Source organism: Rhinatrema bivittatum, chromosome 2 (assembly GCF_901001135.1).
Source record: "Rhinatrema bivittatum chromosome 2, aRhiBiv1.1, whole genome shotgun sequence".
Classification (NCBI taxonomy): Eukaryota; Metazoa; Chordata; class Amphibia; order Gymnophiona; family Rhinatrematidae; genus Rhinatrema; species Rhinatrema bivittatum.
The window spans coordinates 86,591,828-86,610,527 of record NC_042616.1 but is presented as its reverse complement, the minus strand read 5'-3'; the positions used below and the strand labels follow the sequence as shown (position 1 = coordinate 86,610,527).

Genomic DNA, 18,700 nt, shown 5'->3' with positions numbered 1-18,700 from the left:
TTGCAGGGCAAAGTGTATGTTAGATAATCTCGAGTTGAGATGATGCCACTGCTAGAAACTATGATGAGAGGGGGAAAGAAAAAGGCAAAATCCCCAGATTTAGCTAATTTCATAGCAAGCCTACCCATGAAACGCACTCAGCCTTACATCCCTCAATTTTTCACAATTCCCTTCTGTACCATGTAAAGCTCTGAACATTCTGATTTATCTGTAAAATGTAAATTCTCTTGCTTGTTATGTATTATTACTTATTCCAACACATATCTCCTGCGAGTTACCAGTATCATATATATCCCGCTCGACATTAGTTACTACATTAGTAACATTAGTTACTACCCCAAATCAAATAAGCCTGATACTTCACTTTCAATACATATACAGCAAAGTTCTCTGATTCAACGGCAGGGGAGAAGAAAAACTGATACTTCACACATCCAGCAGAGCTCTCTGCTTCAACGGCAGGGGAGAAGAAAAGAGGGTTCGCACTCACAAAGCGGGGAGTAGCTGGCTTGTTACGGCGGTTACTACCCCAAACCAAATGTGCCTGATACTTCACTTTCGATGCACATCCAGCATGGCTCTCTGCTTCAACGGCATGGGAGAAGACTTATACGTCACGCATATCCAGCATAGCTCCCTGCTTCAACGGCAGGGGAGAAGAAAAACAACCAATAAGGGCTAATAACATAGTCTGGGTAAAACAAATAAGCATGGGTGCAGCTTGCTTATTGCGGCGGCTAGTACCCCTAACGAATCAAGCTAGATATTTCACTTCGATGCAGCTCCATCACTGCTCTCTACATTAAAGGTGGGGGTGGAAGGGAAATAGAACCAAGAGCTAAGAGAAACAGATAAGTATGAGAGAAAATATGTGTGAAGCTTGCTGGGCAGACTAGATGGGCCATTTGGTCTTCTTCTGCCGTCATTTCTATGTTTCTATGTTTCTATATCATATATTTATTGATTGTACATAATTTTAAGGCAATTGTTGTAATATCCCTTAACACCCCCTATATAATTACAGCTTCCCCCCTCTCCGTCCTCTCATAGTTTCGTCCCTTCCCTCTCCCTTCCTTCACTAATTCCCCCCCCCTCCTACCTCCCAGCTTCTTTTATTTAGTATCTCCCCTCACCAGTTCAAAATCAGTTTTATTGTAAAGCCTTTTTGCTGCATTTTTGTCTTATGGAAACCGATGTGATGTTATTAACGAATGTCGGTATATAAAAACTTTAAATAAAATAAATAAATAAAATACAGCTGGGGTCTGCAAAAATTGTGCTGCCAGACATCCCCCGAGGGAGTTGCTGATGAAAAGTGCGGTGTAAATGCAGCTTTCTGTGGTGTATGTATCCCAGAAAGAAACAGTTTTTCTCTGGATGTTTTCACAGGATAGAGATGTATTGCCGGGAACTCACAAAGAGGTTTGAAGATGTATGGGTAGTTTCTGGACCGCTTGCCTTACCACAGACTGGAGAGGATGGAAAAAGGAGAGTCACTTACCAGGTGAGGGGAATACTATATGTTTGTGCAGCTCCCTTGCATGGAATTGCATTGGTGGATAGCCTGCAGGATTGTTGAAATATTGGAGAAAACATGGTTTACCAAAAGCTGGCCTGGTTGTAAAAATCTCACACTATAGTGATAGTGCTAGCAGCATATTTTCTTTTAATTTTATATTATTCATGTAGTGGTTAATGAAAACAGAATCATGAAGGTTGTTCAAACAGGTTTATCTTTGTCAGCCCACCCGTTTCCATTTGTTCTCCACACCGGCCTGCACTTAGAAGATTGTTGGCTGACCATTCTGCTGAATTAGTCGGGAACTAGGAATTGTCAGGTGGCTTCACTTCACCCTGTAAGATTCACTTTCTTTCTGCCTACCACATGAGGTTTTTCCAAAGCACCCACTGCTGCAAAAGCTTGAACAAAGAGCAGCATTAATTTTTGTTTGTCAGCATAGAAATTATGGGGCAGATTTTCAAAGGGTTGCGCGTGTAACTTACGCGCATAACCCCTGAAAACCTGCCCCTGCGCGCGCCGAGCCTATTTTGCATAGGCTCGGTGGCGTGTGCAAGCCCCTGGACGCGCGTATGTCCCGGGGCTTTCAAAAATTGGCGGGCGGGGAGGCGGTCTGGGGGTGGGGCTGGGGGCAGTCCCGAATCCTCTGGCACAGCAGGCGTAAAACTAAAATAAGGTGGGGGGGATTTAGGTAGGGCTGGGGAGGGTGGGTTAGATAGGGGAAGGGAGGTAAAGGTGGGGGGAGGTGAAAAAAAGTTCCCTCCGGGGGAACGGGGAAAGCCATCGGGGTTCCCCTAGGGCTTGGCACAAGTGTGCACCCCCTTTTGTGCGCCGACCCTGGATTTTATAACATGCGCGCGGCAGCGCGCGCATGTTATAAAATCGGGTGTACATTTGTGCGTGCCGGGTAGCGCGCACAAATGTACCCCCGTGCACGTAACTTTAAAAATCTGCCCCTATGTCTAAGACTGATGGAGACATTAGACATAAAGGAGCAAGTTGTTCCAGATGGGTGTGGCGCGCTAAGGAAATATGTTCTCTAGCACCATTCTAGACTTGTGGAACTTACCAGAACAGTCTTCATTGGGGAGAAAACATCACTGCCTGAACTGCTTCAAGAAGTGGAGAGAATTACAGGCAATTGCTCAGCATATGAAAGCATATGGCTTTTCTGAAAAAGATGCAGAGACAGCATGAGTTGAATGGGATCTAATAAACTGTTCAACAAACCCAACCTATTGGCAGGTCTTAGCAGTAGAAAAGCTTGGAGGTTTTCAGGGCTTGTAATCCTTTCCTATTGCTTGAAAAATAAACTGCTCAGTTTTGGTAAAATGGCGAGTCCTGTTGAAAGAATATTTTAGTAATCCATATTTATGGAATGAAACCAAATATTTCTCATTCTTTGGAATGGGACAAAACCTGAGTAATACAAGTACCCTTGGATTATATGGAAAAAAAAATTGACCTTGGGAATAAATGGAGAGAGTTCTCAAGGCCATCTTATCTGGAAAAAGCTGAAAGTATGGTAGCAACATTGAAAAGGTTTCTCAATTCATTTAGCAGTGAATTTTCAAAACACAACACATAGGGATGGTAACTTTTAAACTGGTTCATGGGCGCATATCTGCACACGTTTAGCAGCTTGCGCCTAGGGATGAAGCCATTTGATAACATACGCGCATATATCAGTGCATGTTATAAAATAGCCTAACTGCACGCACATGTGCATGCAATTTTAAGTGGGTGCACACCTATGCGCGCAAATGCTGCTTCTACCGTGGAAGTGAGGGGATTTTATTAGACACATGCGCCAACACCATTACCAGTTTTACTAGTTCGTTAACAGTTCGCCTAGGTAAGGGATAGGACTTCCAAACCTCCCTAGTTTAATAGCCTTCCTTCTCTCCTGTTAGCCTCTGACCCTTAAAACTCTGCCGATCTATTTATCTTTATTTTATAACTTACACGTCATCCATAGCAGAAGTAAAGTTACACGTAACTATTTACATGCTAATTTAAATGTTGATTTAAATGTTAATTTAAATGTTGACATCCAGGAACACTCGTGCCCCGTCCAGATCCCGCCTCTTTTTTTGGAACTTTTCATTTGTGTGCATAATGGCAAGTACGCATGTATGCGGGCGGCTTTTAAATTCCCCTCAGTGCACACCGGACAGTCGCTTGAGGAATATCTCCTGGTTCAACACTCACTGTGAATGACAAGGCATCCAAAATAGCCATACAGACAGCAGAGCCTGATTCAGCTGATAAATCCCTGGAAGCCCCGTAGTCAGGAGAAGACAACTGCAGCTGTAGTAGAAGCTGTGGATACTAGTGGATGGTGAAAAAGTACTTCTAGGAGCTTGTAGGAGGTTTCAGGATGAGCTGTGAGCTTGAAGAGCCTTTTCTCCAACTGAAAGTTCTTCCAGGCAGTAAACAGTCCCAGGATGCTTTAGGTCAAGGGACCAATAGGAAAAGGGGGAGGGGGCAAGGCAGGAACAGGTCCAATAAGGACGTTTGTTTATTTAATTTATATACCGTCATCCAATTCAAGTCACGGCGCTTTACATAATAAAACATTCATAAAATGATAAAAATATACAATTGTTGACAATTTTGAGAATGATGCATAATCATTATAAAACAAAACAACATATTCTGTCTTCCAAAAAAAAAAAAAAAGGAATAAATTTGAGCCATAATTAGATACTGTATAAACATGTTCTTCTCCTACTACCAAATCGTACTTGGCAACCAGTTATTACTTATTCTTCGGTTAATATCAAATGCCATTTTAAGTACCATTGTTTTCAGCTCTTTTTTTTTTTAAAAAACTTTTGATATTTGTAATCTGAGCTCTTCTAGTATGGTATTCCATAATTTAGGCCCAGCTGCCGATATATCTATATCCCTAACTTTGCTTAAATGAGCACTTTGAATTGATGGAATATATAGTAAACCTTGGTTAGATGACCTGAGTAAACCTTTGTTACCTGAGAGTTCTTTGTGGTGTATGGAAATGCAGGGCTGCTCTTATCCAGGTAGATTCTTTAATGTTGACAATTTTGAGAGTGATACATAATGTTTTATATTGAATGCAGAATTTTATTGGTACCTAATTTAAAACATTGGTTATTGTTAGTTACTATTTTAGTCAGGAAACGACTTAAAAATTCTGCAAAAATCTAAGCTATGCAATATCACAAGATAACCCAGGGTAGCAGTGTAATAAAGAAACACATACCTACACTGCGGAAACATATTTTCAATGTATTGCATGTATTCACATGTAAACACACATACCCCTATATTATAATATGTACATATCTGATTTGTATGTGTTATAAAATACTTTCGTAATTCTTCGCACAGCCATACACACTCATATATTGGATTGTGCGGAGTTGTTTGAAAATTATTCTCCCTGCCTTCTAGCTGAGCAGATAGCTACTAGAAGTAATGTCTTCATTGTAATGTGAAAAAAGGTAGCCGCCATCATGGGTTTAAAGGATGGACCCATAAAGGTACCCAAAACCAAGTTTATATCTCAGCTTGTGATAAGCTTAACAAAATTAGGTAGTTTGATCCTTGCCACTTTCTAGGGGATCTGAGAGAGATCCTAGGCATCTTATTTGGGGGCCTACCTGTGATTCCTGGGAAGGCTGCAGGATCAGCACAGACTAGGCAAATAGCCTACTGTGGACGCATGTGACTTTCAGAGTCTCTTGCCTTTTTGTTTTGGTTTTGCTTCATCTGATATGGTAAATTGCCGCCTCCTATTCCTCAACAAATAAAGCAAATACTTGCAGTCTTCCACTGAGGGAGCAGTCCAACTCAGCAGTCTGGGTCTACTATTAGTATTACCGGTTTTGTAATACTACTAGATGTACACAGCGCTGTACAAGTATATTCAATAGACAGTCCCTGCTCTCCAGAGCTGTGTCTGTTCAAGATGCACAGGAACAAACCAGGAACAGCCAGGGTTTAAGATTTAAAAGCAACCTCAGAAAGGTAGATGTTTAGGTTTAGAATATGAACAGAGTTTCTCACAGGACAAGCAGGATGGTTGTTCTCACAAATGGGTGACATTGAGGATGGAGCCCACCACGGAAAACTTCTGTCAAAGTTTAAACAGAACTTTGACTGGCCCCTACTGGGCATGCCCAGCAAGGCACTGACCCTGCAGCCAGCAGGGGTCTCCCTTCAGTCTTCTTTTTTCCGCGCAGCAGTTGCCACGCGGTGAAAGGAGCTCTCTTACCACGTTCCTGACAGGAATTCGGTATTTTTCTTTCCAAAGAAAATTTGCCCCTCAGGGGTCTCCCTTCGACAAATTTTTGTCACCTCCGCGGAAACCGGTAAGTTTTTTGCCTTTTTTCTTCGACTACCGTCGAATTTGGCCCTCGAGGCCTGTTGGCAATTACCGAGCCCGCGACTAAATTTGGCCGTCGATGCCCGGATTGTACCCGGACTATGTCAATCACAGACCCCCATAGGGTTTGTGTTTTGTGTTTGGGTAGTGAGCATGATGTCCTGACTTGCACCAAATGTGCCCTAATGACACCTAAGGGTCGCAAAGCCAGGATGGAGAAGATGGGGCTCCTCTTCCATGCACCCACCCCAACGCCAGCGATAGCATCGACGTCATCGGAACCGGCACCGTCGAAGTTGCACCACCATCGTCAACCCTCCGGTGACCGTCCACCATCGATGACTTCTCGGCCGTCGACTCCTGTCCCCTCCCCGGATGGGCGAGGAGACCGGAAGGACAAGCATCGCCACCGGCACAAGTCTTGGCCTGTCGAGGATCCACAGTCATCGACCTCTGAACAAGCCGAGCCACCGACTAAGAGGCCTCGATCAGACTTGGCACCGTCCACGTCTCGTTCGCAGGCATCGAGGAAACCCTCACCCTCTCGGGGTGTGGGAGCCGTGATCCCACCGGTTACGGTGGTCCCTCCGGCTCTGCCTCAGCCTCCCTCTCCCGTCGAGCCGGGTATTGTTACCCCTGGTCTCCGGGCAGAACTGGACCGGCTGGTCCAGGAGGCCATCGAGAAAGCGATGCAAAGATTCCAACCTCCATTGGCACCGTCTCCGGCACCGATTCCGGCACCGCCACCGGCATCGACCCCGGCACCGACTCCGCCACCGAGGAAGGAACCGACCACCGAACCTTTGGTGGAAGCGCTGGCACCGCTACTACAACGTATGGAGGCACTTGTACATGCCCTCCCATCGATAATTCCAGTAGCACCGACAGCGCCATCGTCTCCGACTGGATTTTCATCGGCGGGAGAAACACCGTTCCTGATTCCCCCTTCCGGGGTGGTCCCATCGGTGCCTTCTCGTATATCTCCACCGATTTATCCTTTGGCTCCATCGGTTCCAAGACCGGCACCGACTCCATCGGCAGCACCGAAACCCTCGATGCCGTTCCCAGTACCGATTGTACCACCGGTTCCTCCAAGGTTTCCTTCGATGCCTTCGGATCCTCAACCAGGTCCATCGGGGCTTCAACCCCCAAGTGATCCCTATGATACCTGGGGTGATGATACATCTTCTGACACAGATTTACCATCACCGCCTTCTCCTACAGAGAGTAGAAAAAGATCTCCTCCAGAGGATCTCTCCTTTATTAATTTTGTTAAGGAGATGTCCGAAATTGTACCTTTTCAGCTGCAATCTGAGACCGATGACAGACACCAGATGATGGAACTGCTTCAATTTTTGGACGCTCCAAAAATCATCGCTTCCATCCCCATTCACCAGGTGTTTCTCGATCTCTTAAAGAAAAACTGGGAATCTCCTTCATCTGTATCACCAGTTAACAAGAAGGCTGACTCCACATACCTCGTCCAGTCAGCACCAGGCTTTCAAAAGCCTCAACTGGATCATCGCTCTGTTGTGGTGGAGTCCGCACAAAGAAAAGCCAAGCGTCTCAAGCCACACTCCTCCACTCCGCCGGTCAAGGACAATAAATTCCTAGACAGTGTGGGACGGAAAGTGTACCATGGAGCTATGCTGATTTCTCGCATAGCCTCATATCAACTCTACATGACGCAATATAACAGAGCCATCCTTAAACAGATGCAAGATTTTGCTGACACATTACCTGACCAATACCAGCCACAGCTTCAGGCCCTTCTTAACAAAGGGTTTGAAGCGGGGAAGCACGAGATCAGAACGGCTTATGACATCTTCGATGCCTCCACAAAGGTTTCAGCTACTGCCATCTCGGCCAGACGTTGGGCTTGGTTAAAGTCATCCAACCTTCGCCCAGAGGTCCGGGATCGTTTAGCGGATTTACCCTGCTTAGGGGACAATTTGTTTGGAGAACAAATTCAGCAAATAGTAGCTGAATTGAAAGATCACCACGAGACGTTGAAACAACTTTCTTCTGTTCCGTCTGAGGTTTCCTCCAAACAACCACTTAAGAAGGACTCTAAAAAGTCGTTCTTTCGGCCACGCCGTTACTATCCTCCATCGGCCAGGCCTCGTCCAGCTCGATCCTCTACTAGGCCTCAGCCGCGTCAGCCTAGGAAACAAAGGCCTACTGTAGCCCCTCCTCCTGGGCCTGCGGTTGGCCTTTGACTCCCCTGTAGAGAACACATGCCAAACCCCTCTTCCAGACATTCCTGTAGGAGGTCGACTGTACCATTTTCTACAACCTTGGTTGCAGATCACCTCAGATCAGTGGGTGCTAACAATTATCGCACAGGGTTACCACCTCAACTTCATAACTCTTCCGGCAGACTCCCCGCCTCTTCAAGCGTGGAGTCTATCCACCCATTTGGCTCAATTACAACAGGAAGTGTCTCTTCTTCTGCAATCAAATGCTATAGAACCCGTTCCTCCCTCTCAACGAGGCAAGGGATTCTATTCCAGATACTTCCTAATACCAAAGAAATCAGGGGGACTACGTCCCATTTTGGACCTTCGAGCCCTCAACAAATACCTTCAAAAAGAGAAGTTCAAAATGGTAACCCTAGGCGCGCTGCTCCCTCTGCTACAAAGAGGGGATTGGCTGTGCTCTCTCGACCTCAAGGACGCTTATACCCACATTGCGATCACACAATCCCATCGCAAATATCTGCGGTTTCTCGTAGGCCATGACCATTATCAATACCATGTCCTACCTTTCGGTCTGGCTTCTGCCCCACGAGTCTTTACCAAATGTCTCGTAGTGGTAGCAGCATTCTTAAGAAAGGAAGGGGTCCACGTCTACCCCTACCTGGACGATTGGCTAATCAGGGCCTCCACCCAACAGATAGCTCAATCCTCCTAAAATTGACAATTCAAACACTCCTTTCCTTAGGGTTTCTTGTCAATTACGAGAAATCTTGCTTAGTCCCGTCTCAAACCTTATCCTTCATTGGGGCAGACTTGGACACCTTACAGGCAAAGGCTTACCTTCCTCTTCAGAGGGTCCACACCCTAATGTCCCTGGCTCGCCAGCTCCAGTCTCAGAACACTGCCACGGCTCGCCAGTTCCTCATTCTCCTAGGACACATGGCATCCTCGGTTCAAGTCACTCCCATGACCCGACTAGCCATGAGAGTAACACAATGGACTCTACGACACCAATGGATTCAAGCTTTTCAGCCTCTGTCCTCCATAGTCACAGTCACACAAGCGCTGCGCCTATCCTTAACCTGGTGGACGACTCAGGTCAACCTCCTTCAGGGCTTACCTTTTCTTCCACCGGATCCGCAAGTAATCCTAACCACCGACGCTTCTCACATAGGTTGGGGAGCCCATGTGGACGACTTTCAAACCCAAGGGTTATGGTCCAAAGAGGAAGCCGAACACCAGATCAATTTCCTGGAACTTCGAGCAATCCGCTATGCGCTCCGCACTTTCAAAGATCATCTCTTTCATCAGATAATCTTAATCCAGACGGACAACCAAGTGGCCATGTGGTACATAAACAAGTAGGGAGGCACAGGCTCCTTCCTTCTGTGTCAGGAAGCTGCGCAGATCTGGGCGGAAGCCCTCTCCCACTCCATGTACCTCAGGTCCACTTACCTGCCGGGAGTAGACAATGTATTGGCAGACCAGCTGAGCCGTGTCTTCCACCCACACGAGTGGTCACTCGATCCTCTGGTAGCGACCTCTCTGTTTCACAAGTGGGGTTCTCCCCGCATAGACCTCTTTGCGTCCCCTCAGAACCACAAAGTGGACGCTTACTGCTCTCTCATTCGGAGCCAGCACTCTCGGCCGAGGGATGCATTCTCCCTCAAGTGGACAACCGGTCTGCTCTATGCATTCCCTCCACTCCCTCTTGTGTCAAAGACTCTCGTGAAGCTACGCCAGGACGGAGGAACCATGATCCTGATAGCACCTTACTGGCCACGCCAAGTATGGTTTCCAATACTCCAGGATCTCTCCATCCGCAGGCACATTCCTCTGGGAAAGGACCCGCATCTGCTCACTCAAAACGACGGATGCCTCCTCCATCCCAACCTCCAAGCCTTGTCCCTGACGGCATGGATGTTGAAAGGTTAGTCCTTCAACCATTTAACCTTTCAGATTCCGTTTCTCGAGTCCTGATAGCTTCACGAAAGCCTTCCACAAGAAAGTCTTACTCATACAAATGGAAAAGGTACACATCATGGTGCACTTCTCAGTCCCTTGATCCCCTTTCCTGTCCAATCTCCAAATTCTTGGACTATTTATGGCATCTCTCTGAATCAGGTCTTAAAACCTCTTCTATCAGAATGCATGTCAGTGCAGTAGCCGCCTTCCATAAGGGTATTGGGGGTAATCCTATTTCAGTGCAACCCCTAGTAACACGCTTTCTTAAGGGCTTACTCCATCTAAAGCCACCCTTGCGTCCTCCGGCCCCATCCTGGGACCTTAACCTGGTTCTTGGTCGTCTAATGAAACCTCCTTTCGAACCTCTGCACTCCTGTGACTTGAAACATCTCACTTGGAAAGTGTTCTTCCTTTTGGCTGTTACTTCAGCTCGCAGGGTTAGTGAATTACAGGCCCTAGTTACCTATCCGCCTTACACTAAGCTCCTGCAGGACCGGGCGGTACTCCGCACTCACCCTAAATTTTTACCTAAGGTAGTTTCGGAGTTTCATATCAATCAATCTATCGTACTACCTATCTTTTTTCCCAGGCCCCACTCAAACTCTGGAGAGCAGACCCTGCATACCCTAGACTGTAAACGGGCTCTAGCTTTTTACCTAGACCGTACAGTTTCCCACAGGAAGAGCACTCAATTATTTGTCTCTTTCCATCCTAATAAGTTGGGACAACCTGTGGGTAAGCAGGCTCTTTCTTCCTGGTTGGCGGACTGCATTTCTTTTTGCTATGAGCAAGCTGGCATTCCTTTTCAAGACCGTGTTAAAGCACACTCTGTGAGGGCCATGGCGACGTCAGTGGCACACCTTCGATCGGTGCCGCTTCCTGACATCTGCAAAGCTGCAACCTGGAGTTCTCTCCATACTTTTGCAGCCCATTATTGTTTGGACAAGGCTGGAAGACAGGACTCCATCTTCGGCCAGTCTGTCTTGCGTAACCTTTTTCCAACCTGATGTACCAACACCCTTCCACCTACCCGGTAGGGTGCGGATGCCCTTTCCCAAATTTCTCCTCAGTTGTTGTGCCTGCTGCACACCGTTGCGTACATTTGGTGCAGGTCGGGGCATCCTCAGCTCGGTACTCACCCATTTGTGAGGACAACCATCCTGCTTGTCCTGTGAGAAAGCAAATGTTGCTTACCTGATGTAACAGGTGTTCTCACAGGACAGCAGGATGTTAGTCCTCACGAAACCCGCCCGCCTCCCCGCGGTGTTGGGTTCGTTTTATTTTACTTTCTAGGCACTGCCTGTAGCTTTGAAAATCAGACTGAAGGGAGACCCCTGCTGGCTGCAGGGTCAGTGCCTTGCTGGGCATGCCCAGTAGGGGCCAGTCAAAGTTCTGTTTAAACTTTGACAGAAGTTTTCCGTGGTGGGCTCCATCCTCGATGTCACCCATTTGTGAGGACTAACATCCTGCTGCCCTGTGAGAACACCTGTTACATCAGGTAAGCAACATTTGCTATTTGCATGATACACCACCTCAGGCAGACTGTTCCAGACGCACAAAGCAGCAAAAAAGGAAAAGCATGGAGTTGGGAGATGGCGAAGGTGGGAAAGTGCAGCTTACTTGATGAATGGAGGCCACAAGGAAGGATTCTAGGGGGAGCTAAAGAAAAAGAAATATAATGAAATGCAAAGTGAAGGCTTTATTACATGAGTGGAAGTTTATAATTTTTAAATAATTTTGGGGGTTTTTTGCCCACTTTTCCAACGGGCCGATACAGTAAAGTCCGCGGGAGAGCAGGCGAATGCCCCCTCTCTCGGCGCATGCACAGGCCACTCTCCTGTGCACGCGATTCAGTATACAAATTAGGTCCGGCGGTAGAAACAGGTAAAAAGAGGCGCTAGGGACACTAGCGCGTCCCTAGCGCCTCTTTAGGGACAGGAGCGGTGGCTGTCAGCGGGTTTGACAGCCGACGCTCAATTTTGCTGGCGTCAGTTCTCGAGCCCGCTGACAGCCACGGGTTCGGAAACCGGACGCCGGCAAAATTGAGCGTCCGGTTTTCAAGCCGCGTGCCTACTTCAATTTTTTTTTTTTTTTTTTTTAACTTTTTTTATTCTTCGGGACCTCCGACTTAATATCGCCATGATATTAAGTCAGAGGGTGCACTGAAAAGCAGTTTTTACTGCTTTTCTGTGCACTTCCCCAGCGCTGGCAGAAATTAGCGCCTACCTTTGGGTAGGTGCTAATTTCTTAAAGTAAAATGTGCGGCTTGGCTGCACATTTTACTTACTGAATCGCGCGGGAATACCTAATAGGGCCATCAACATGCATTTGCATGTTGCAGGCGCTATTAGGTTCGGGGGGGTTGGACGCGCGTTTTCGACCCCCTACTGAATAAGGGGGTAACGCTAATGCATCGAAAACGCGCATCCAATGGCGGGTTAACAGTGCGCTCCGGCAGAGCGCACTGTACTGTATCAGCCTGCAAATGATGCTCGGGGTTTGAACTGTATTTGGAAGTGGATGCGGAGATTATATAGTGACTTTAGAAAAGGGAGTTGCGTGCACCAAGGGAGCACATGTAGAAAGGGAGGGAATAAAGCAGAGGAACAAATTAATGGAATATTTAAAATATATCTGTTTCTTACCCCCTTTTTCCCTGACCTAGACAAATTTTGGATGTGAGTCCCCTCAGTGATAGGAAGTGGCTAACTAGTCAAAATAATCACCTATTTGAATGTGCTTTGGTACTCCTAATCATAGAGAACAATCAATCATTTCTTGTACACAAAAGAGGAAAGCAGCTTTCAGGAAGAAAAAAAACCCAAAACCAACCAACTTATGGCCTTATTAAGCTTGTACAGCAGAAATTAGATGCCACATTATTGCGCACTGATTAAGCCAAGCAGATTGAAGAAAACAGGCAGGCTTTTCTGTGGGGATCCCCTCCCAGTCAGAATGTCACATGCCTGAGCTGCGACACTGGGATAAGCTTCAGGGGCTGGTCCCTGTGGTGCACAGTGGTTACAAGTCAGCATTAAAGGCTGTTAAACATTGCCAGCTGTAGTTGGCCGGTCATGGACTGCCTATTCAATGCTATGCTGATAAAAGTTGTCTTATCCTGCCGCTGCTACTACAGCTTTATGAAGAAGGGGAAGAGAGGAGTCTGTCTTGCAAGACCAAACACAATTTTGTCAGCTGGAGAAAGGAGGACAGACCTTACAATGAGAAGAGCCATTGGGGGGGAGAGGGGGGAATAGTCAATAAATATATATTGGACCAAAAACAGAAAAGTTGAGCATGACTAGGACTAAAAGAGGGAGCAGTGGTTCTAAGAAACTGTCAAATTGATTTCTTTAAACAAGTCTCGCTAATACTGCAGTTTTAACATTGAATTCCTTCTGGGAGTCGGCCGTGCTTGCTAGTACTGATTGCCATGGCTATCCATGCTTTGTAAATGTACAGCTTTGTTAGAATTCTAACGGGAGGGGCCACAATCTTCCTATCTGCCATCACAGAAGCCAAAGAGAAAGTAATTGTAGGAGTCAAGTACTGCGATCAGCTTGTTTAAAGAGAAGTTTTGCCCAACAGAGGAAATCTCTTGGATAATTTGAGGGAGTTTATTCAAGTGAAATTGTGCATTGGTTTAAACCCATGTTGATCTCTTTCCCACATCATTCCTTTATAATTAAGATTCATTTGTGTTGTTTTTGTCTCTTACCTCTATGAAAGAGACTATTCCATGTATTCCTCACCCATTCTGTGAAGAAATATTTTCTGTTACCCCTGAGCTTCATGCTATATTTTGCATTATTTATACTTGTCAGTTATTTGAATGCTTCTATCATATTTTTATATTTTTATTCAGTTTCTATACTGCAAACCCTGCCTACATAGGGTCGCCCAATGTGGTTTACAGTTATGACTGTTAAGCCATCATATACAAATATATCATGACAATAAATCTTCTTTATCCTTCCACACCAGTCAAGTTGTGTGGACTCTTCCTCCCAACCAGCAGATTAGTCAAAAGGATACAGTTTTCCTGTGACACCCTGTGGTGCAGCCTAGCAAAAGCCACTATTCTTTGTCCCCAGCAGATGGTAGGATATTATCTTCTGGTGCAGCACGATCTTTGATTCCCAAGTTTGGTTTGTTCGGCGTGGTTGAGAATTTGGACCAGCCAAGCTGCTTGTTTGCCAGTAAAGCGAACCCATTGGACAGTCTTGCGGTGCTAGAAGGATTGATAGAACAGAGGGAGAGGCCTGGTCAGCTTCTCTGGATCTTCTGAGGAGATTTGGTCCCTCCCACATTCCAAGCTAGAATTTGTTCTAGCTATTAATTAATTTTTTATGTATATTTTAAACTTATTTGATTTTGATTGTTCCTTTAAAATTTTATTTTATTCAATGTAAACCGTTTTGACAAAATTTATTTTTATAAAGCGGTATATAAATATTTTTAAATAAATAAATCTGTGTTTTTTGTAGCTTTTCTATAAAGTTTAAAAAAAAGAAAAAGGAAGTGTGCCAGAGAATTTTTGGGTAGGCAATGTCTGAGACACTCTACCAAGAGGATTGTGAAAAACTGCAGTATCTAAATAGCAGATACAATTTAATGTGGACAAGTATAAAATAATACACGTAGGGAAAAATAATCCCAACTACAGGTACATAATGCTGGGTTCCATGTTAGACATAAGCATCCAAGGAAAGGATCTCGAAATTCTTGTAGATACCTTGAAATCTTTTTGGCTCAGTGGGCAGTGGTGGTCAAAAAAGTAAATAGAGTGTTAGGAATTATTTGGACGGGAATAGAGAACAAAACTGAGAATATCATAATGCCCTTACATAGATCCATGATACGACAACACTTTTGAGTATTATGTGCAGTTCTGTTCTCCCCATCTCAAAAAAGACATAGTGAACATAAAAAAAGGTACAGAGAAGGGTGACAAAAATAATAAAAGGGATGGAAAAGCTCCTTTATGGAGAAAGGCTAAACAGAGTAGGGCTCTTTAGCTTGGAAAGGAGATGACAGAGATATTTAAAACAAATCGTAGGAAGTATTTTTTTCACTCAGTGCACAATCAAGCTATGGAATCTGTTGCTGGAGGGACACGGTCAAGGAAACTAAAATAGTGGGATTCGAAAGAGGATTGGACAAGTTCTTGAAGGAAAAAGCTAAAAGCCGGGAAGCTAGTGCTATTTCCATGGGTTTGATATTCGATAAATAGATCTAGTGGGAATCTAATGGGTGCTTGTGAACCAGACTGGCCACTGTTGGAGACAGGACTCAATGGACCTGGTCTGACCCAGCATGGCAGTTCTTATTTTCCTATGATGATTTTTCTCTAAACTTCAGCCTGGGACACATTATAACATTTTTATTTATTTCTTGCAAACTGTATTCCAGTGCATTTCTCATTGCTTACTTTCATAGCTTTGTTTTAGCTACCTATCAAAGCCAGAGTGGTACTGATTACTGTTTATCCACATACAAATGCTGCTTTTTACTTGCAAAGGCAAGAGTTTTTTCTGGGTTTAACATACCTATTTTTTTTATCCGGCAGGATCAGTACATAAGCAAAAAACGTATTTTACAGTATAAAGAAAAATCATGAGGTCAGTATTCATTAAGTCAGATAGTGGACAAGTTATCCAGCTAAGGTTAGCCAGAAACGTGTCCCATATATTCAGTGGGATAAACGTCCCACTGAATATATGGCTGTAAAGTTATCTGGCTACATATAACGGATCACTTTAGGTCTAACTGACCAGTGTTCAAATATGGCCAATTAGACCTAAAGATGGCTAGATAACTGACTACTTACTCGTATAGTCTTTGAAGATGTCCGGGTAACTAGCGCGCTGTATTAAAAGAAATACAATAAAATCCTGGGCCTTCTGGCCTGAACCTCCCTCCCATGTATCAGCCCATCCGCTGCCCAGACCCTTCTCCCAACCCCTTCATCAGGTAAACTAAAACTTAAATCGCGATACCAAGCCTGGCTCTCTCTCTTCCTTCTATCCCCGCTAAAGAGAAAACATAAACCCTATCTACTGCCCCCTAACTCCCCTCCACCCCCGGCATCTGATGCCCTCCTTCCACCTTATCCACCCACAACCTAAACTGGGCCGCCACTTATTCTGGGATCGCAGAGCAATGTGATCCCGGCCACTTCCAGCGTTACTCTGGAGATAACCCTGGAAGTGTTCGTTTAGCCAGAATAAGGGCTGAATATATAGCCGGTTATGCCTTGAGCGGCCCAATTGCACGCACAGGAGCCGCTTTCGCTCGTGCAGGCATCCATCTTCATGGGCAGCTGGAGGCAGGGGAGCCGCGGTCGTCGTCGCTGATGTCCGTCTCCGGAGGGGGGCTGCAAAAAAAGTAAGTCGCTTCGTTGCTTTTCCCTGCCAGTCCTCTCTCCTCTCCTCCGGAAGCAAGGCTGCTTTTCGCGCCTTGCTTCGGGAGGAGGGGAGAGAGGACTGGCAATCCCAAGCGAAGGAGAACAGTCTACTTCACGGACGCTTCTTAGACGCAGCTTGCATTTGCAAGCTATTTACATACAGTATCGAGTGGTAGGTGAGCTGGGCTGTGCGTGCGGCACCCACGGGTGCGCCCGGCACTAACGCAGCTCTTCCTACCGCTCCTTACTGTATCGGCCTGTAAATGTTGCAGTAATTTACCAGCGATGCATCTAAATGGTTTCTGAAAGAAAAGTGTGGTACACATGACCATTACTATGAATAGTAACAGGCAAATGGGCATTGGAGCTTTTGTTTTGCTGACAGTTTGTTTCTGTTGAAATCCTGGGTGACTGACAGCCTTGAATGGGACCTTGCTATGAAAACTGGCGCCAGGATCTGAGGTAAAATGGTACCTTGCAAGTTGTTGTTTTTTTTTTTTTTCTATTAGTAGATGTTAGTGTTTATCTTCTAAACCTTCAAGGTCAATATATAGTACACATTAATATTCCCATCTAGTTAACAGGGAATATATGAAATCAGGGGAGATATTTTGTTTTTCTTTTTAACATCCCAGAAACCTAGATTTAAACTGGCTAACGTGCTTTGGCAGAATAAAAGCAAGCAGCTGCTTTTTTTTTTCTTTCTTAAACAGATATTTGTAAATAAATGTACTGCAGATTAACTATATAATAAACGACAAACATTCCATGTAATACATGTTAGATAAATTGTATTTATTTTTTATCAAAGGACTTACTACTTGCCTACTGGACCAGCAGGGGGGAGAGTGCAAAATACAGGATTTTTCTATCAGATATAGATAGGGCTTCCTCCTTCTGACTCAGTTTAGCAGTACTCCATTTAGCTTTTTTTTTATGAACTGTTTATCATGTTAAGAGATAAACATAATCTCTCAGTTTTAACATTTTAGAAACGTTAGTGTGATGGTTTTTTTCCTGTTACACTGGCTCTCCGTGCCAAGGTTCAGCCTGATGCTCAGTCTTCCCTCTACCAGGAGTCCTCAGTGAACCTTGCCAAGAACCTCTTCATTGTTTTCAGCATGCCCAAGCCTCAGCCCCATTTAACCCTGCCTTGTCATTACCTAGTTGCTTCTTCGAGTCACCTTGGCTCCCCTGACGTGGCCACTTTGTTCTCTCATTCATGACATGCCTTGCGACCAAACCAAGCTGCCTTTCTTGTTTTGAACCTGCATCCAGTCCCCAGCCTGTACCCAGTATCCAGTCCTCAATTCCAGCTTGTGTCCGTCCAGCCTGCTCCAGTATCCATCCTTAGCTCCCTACCTGCTCCAGAATCCAGTCTTAAGCTTCCAGCCTGTTTCTGTCCCAACTTTCAGCCTGTGCCTGATCACAGTTTCTCCCTCTGTCTGCCCTGCCTTGTCCTGCCTCATCCAACTTGACTCATGATGTTCCGCTGAAGGAGCCAAGCCCTACTGGCCCTCAGAACCCAAGAGCTCAACTTGTGGGGAAGGGTGCTGGCTAGGCAGTAGATAAGCCCAAGCCTATGCTCAACTCCTGCAGGGGAGCACCCAGCCTCAAGCCTGCACCCATATGACAGTATGAAGAGGTCAATAAATCACCATTGGCTGTTATTTTACTTGATGTCTCAGCAGCCTTTGATACTATAGATCAAAACCATTCTTCTGACTCGACTTCAATCTTTGGCTATTGCAGGCACTGTGCTATCCTGATTTTCTTCTATCTTACTAATCAAACATACCAACTCGGGATTGAAACTGAAACTTCTGCTTGGATCCCATTCTACTACAGTGTACCCTAAGGCTCGACTTTTATCTGTCGCATTATTTAACATCTATTTGACCCCTTTGTGTCGTCTTCTTGCCAGCCTTGGAGTATGTTATAAGCTATATGCAGGTGACATACAATTCTTTTTTCCCCTAAAAAAAGTTCATGGAATGAAACAGAGGAATACATAATACACTGCTTGTCTACTCTTCATATCTGGTTATCTGCTAATAAGCTTGCTCCCAATATTTTAAAAACTGAAATTATGATTTTATCTCGTTTCCCCAATCCACTTATCCCAGCTGGGATTATTTTCAAGAACTTCAACATCTCAATTTCAAAGACTTTCATAATTTGAGTGTTATTGATCCTGCCCTTTTGATGCAGGAACACATTAAATCTCTTACACCCACTTCATT

At 45.2% G+C, this 18,700-nt stretch overlaps 1 protein-coding gene across 2 annotated transcripts in view; it reads left to right on the top strand.

Annotated features, from left to right (window-relative positions):
- The window catches only part of EXOG (exo/endonuclease G), a 118,269-nt gene that overhangs the window by 78,418 nt on the left and 21,151 nt on the right, over positions 1 to 18,700 (top strand). For both annotated transcript variants that reach the window (XM_029588413.1, XM_029588412.1), the window contains exon 5: positions 1,390 to 1,504. In XM_029588413.1, coding sequence (XP_029444273.1) covers positions 1,390 to 1,504 — 115 coding nt within the window. The remainder of the gene's footprint in view (positions 1 to 1,389; positions 1,505 to 18,700) is intronic.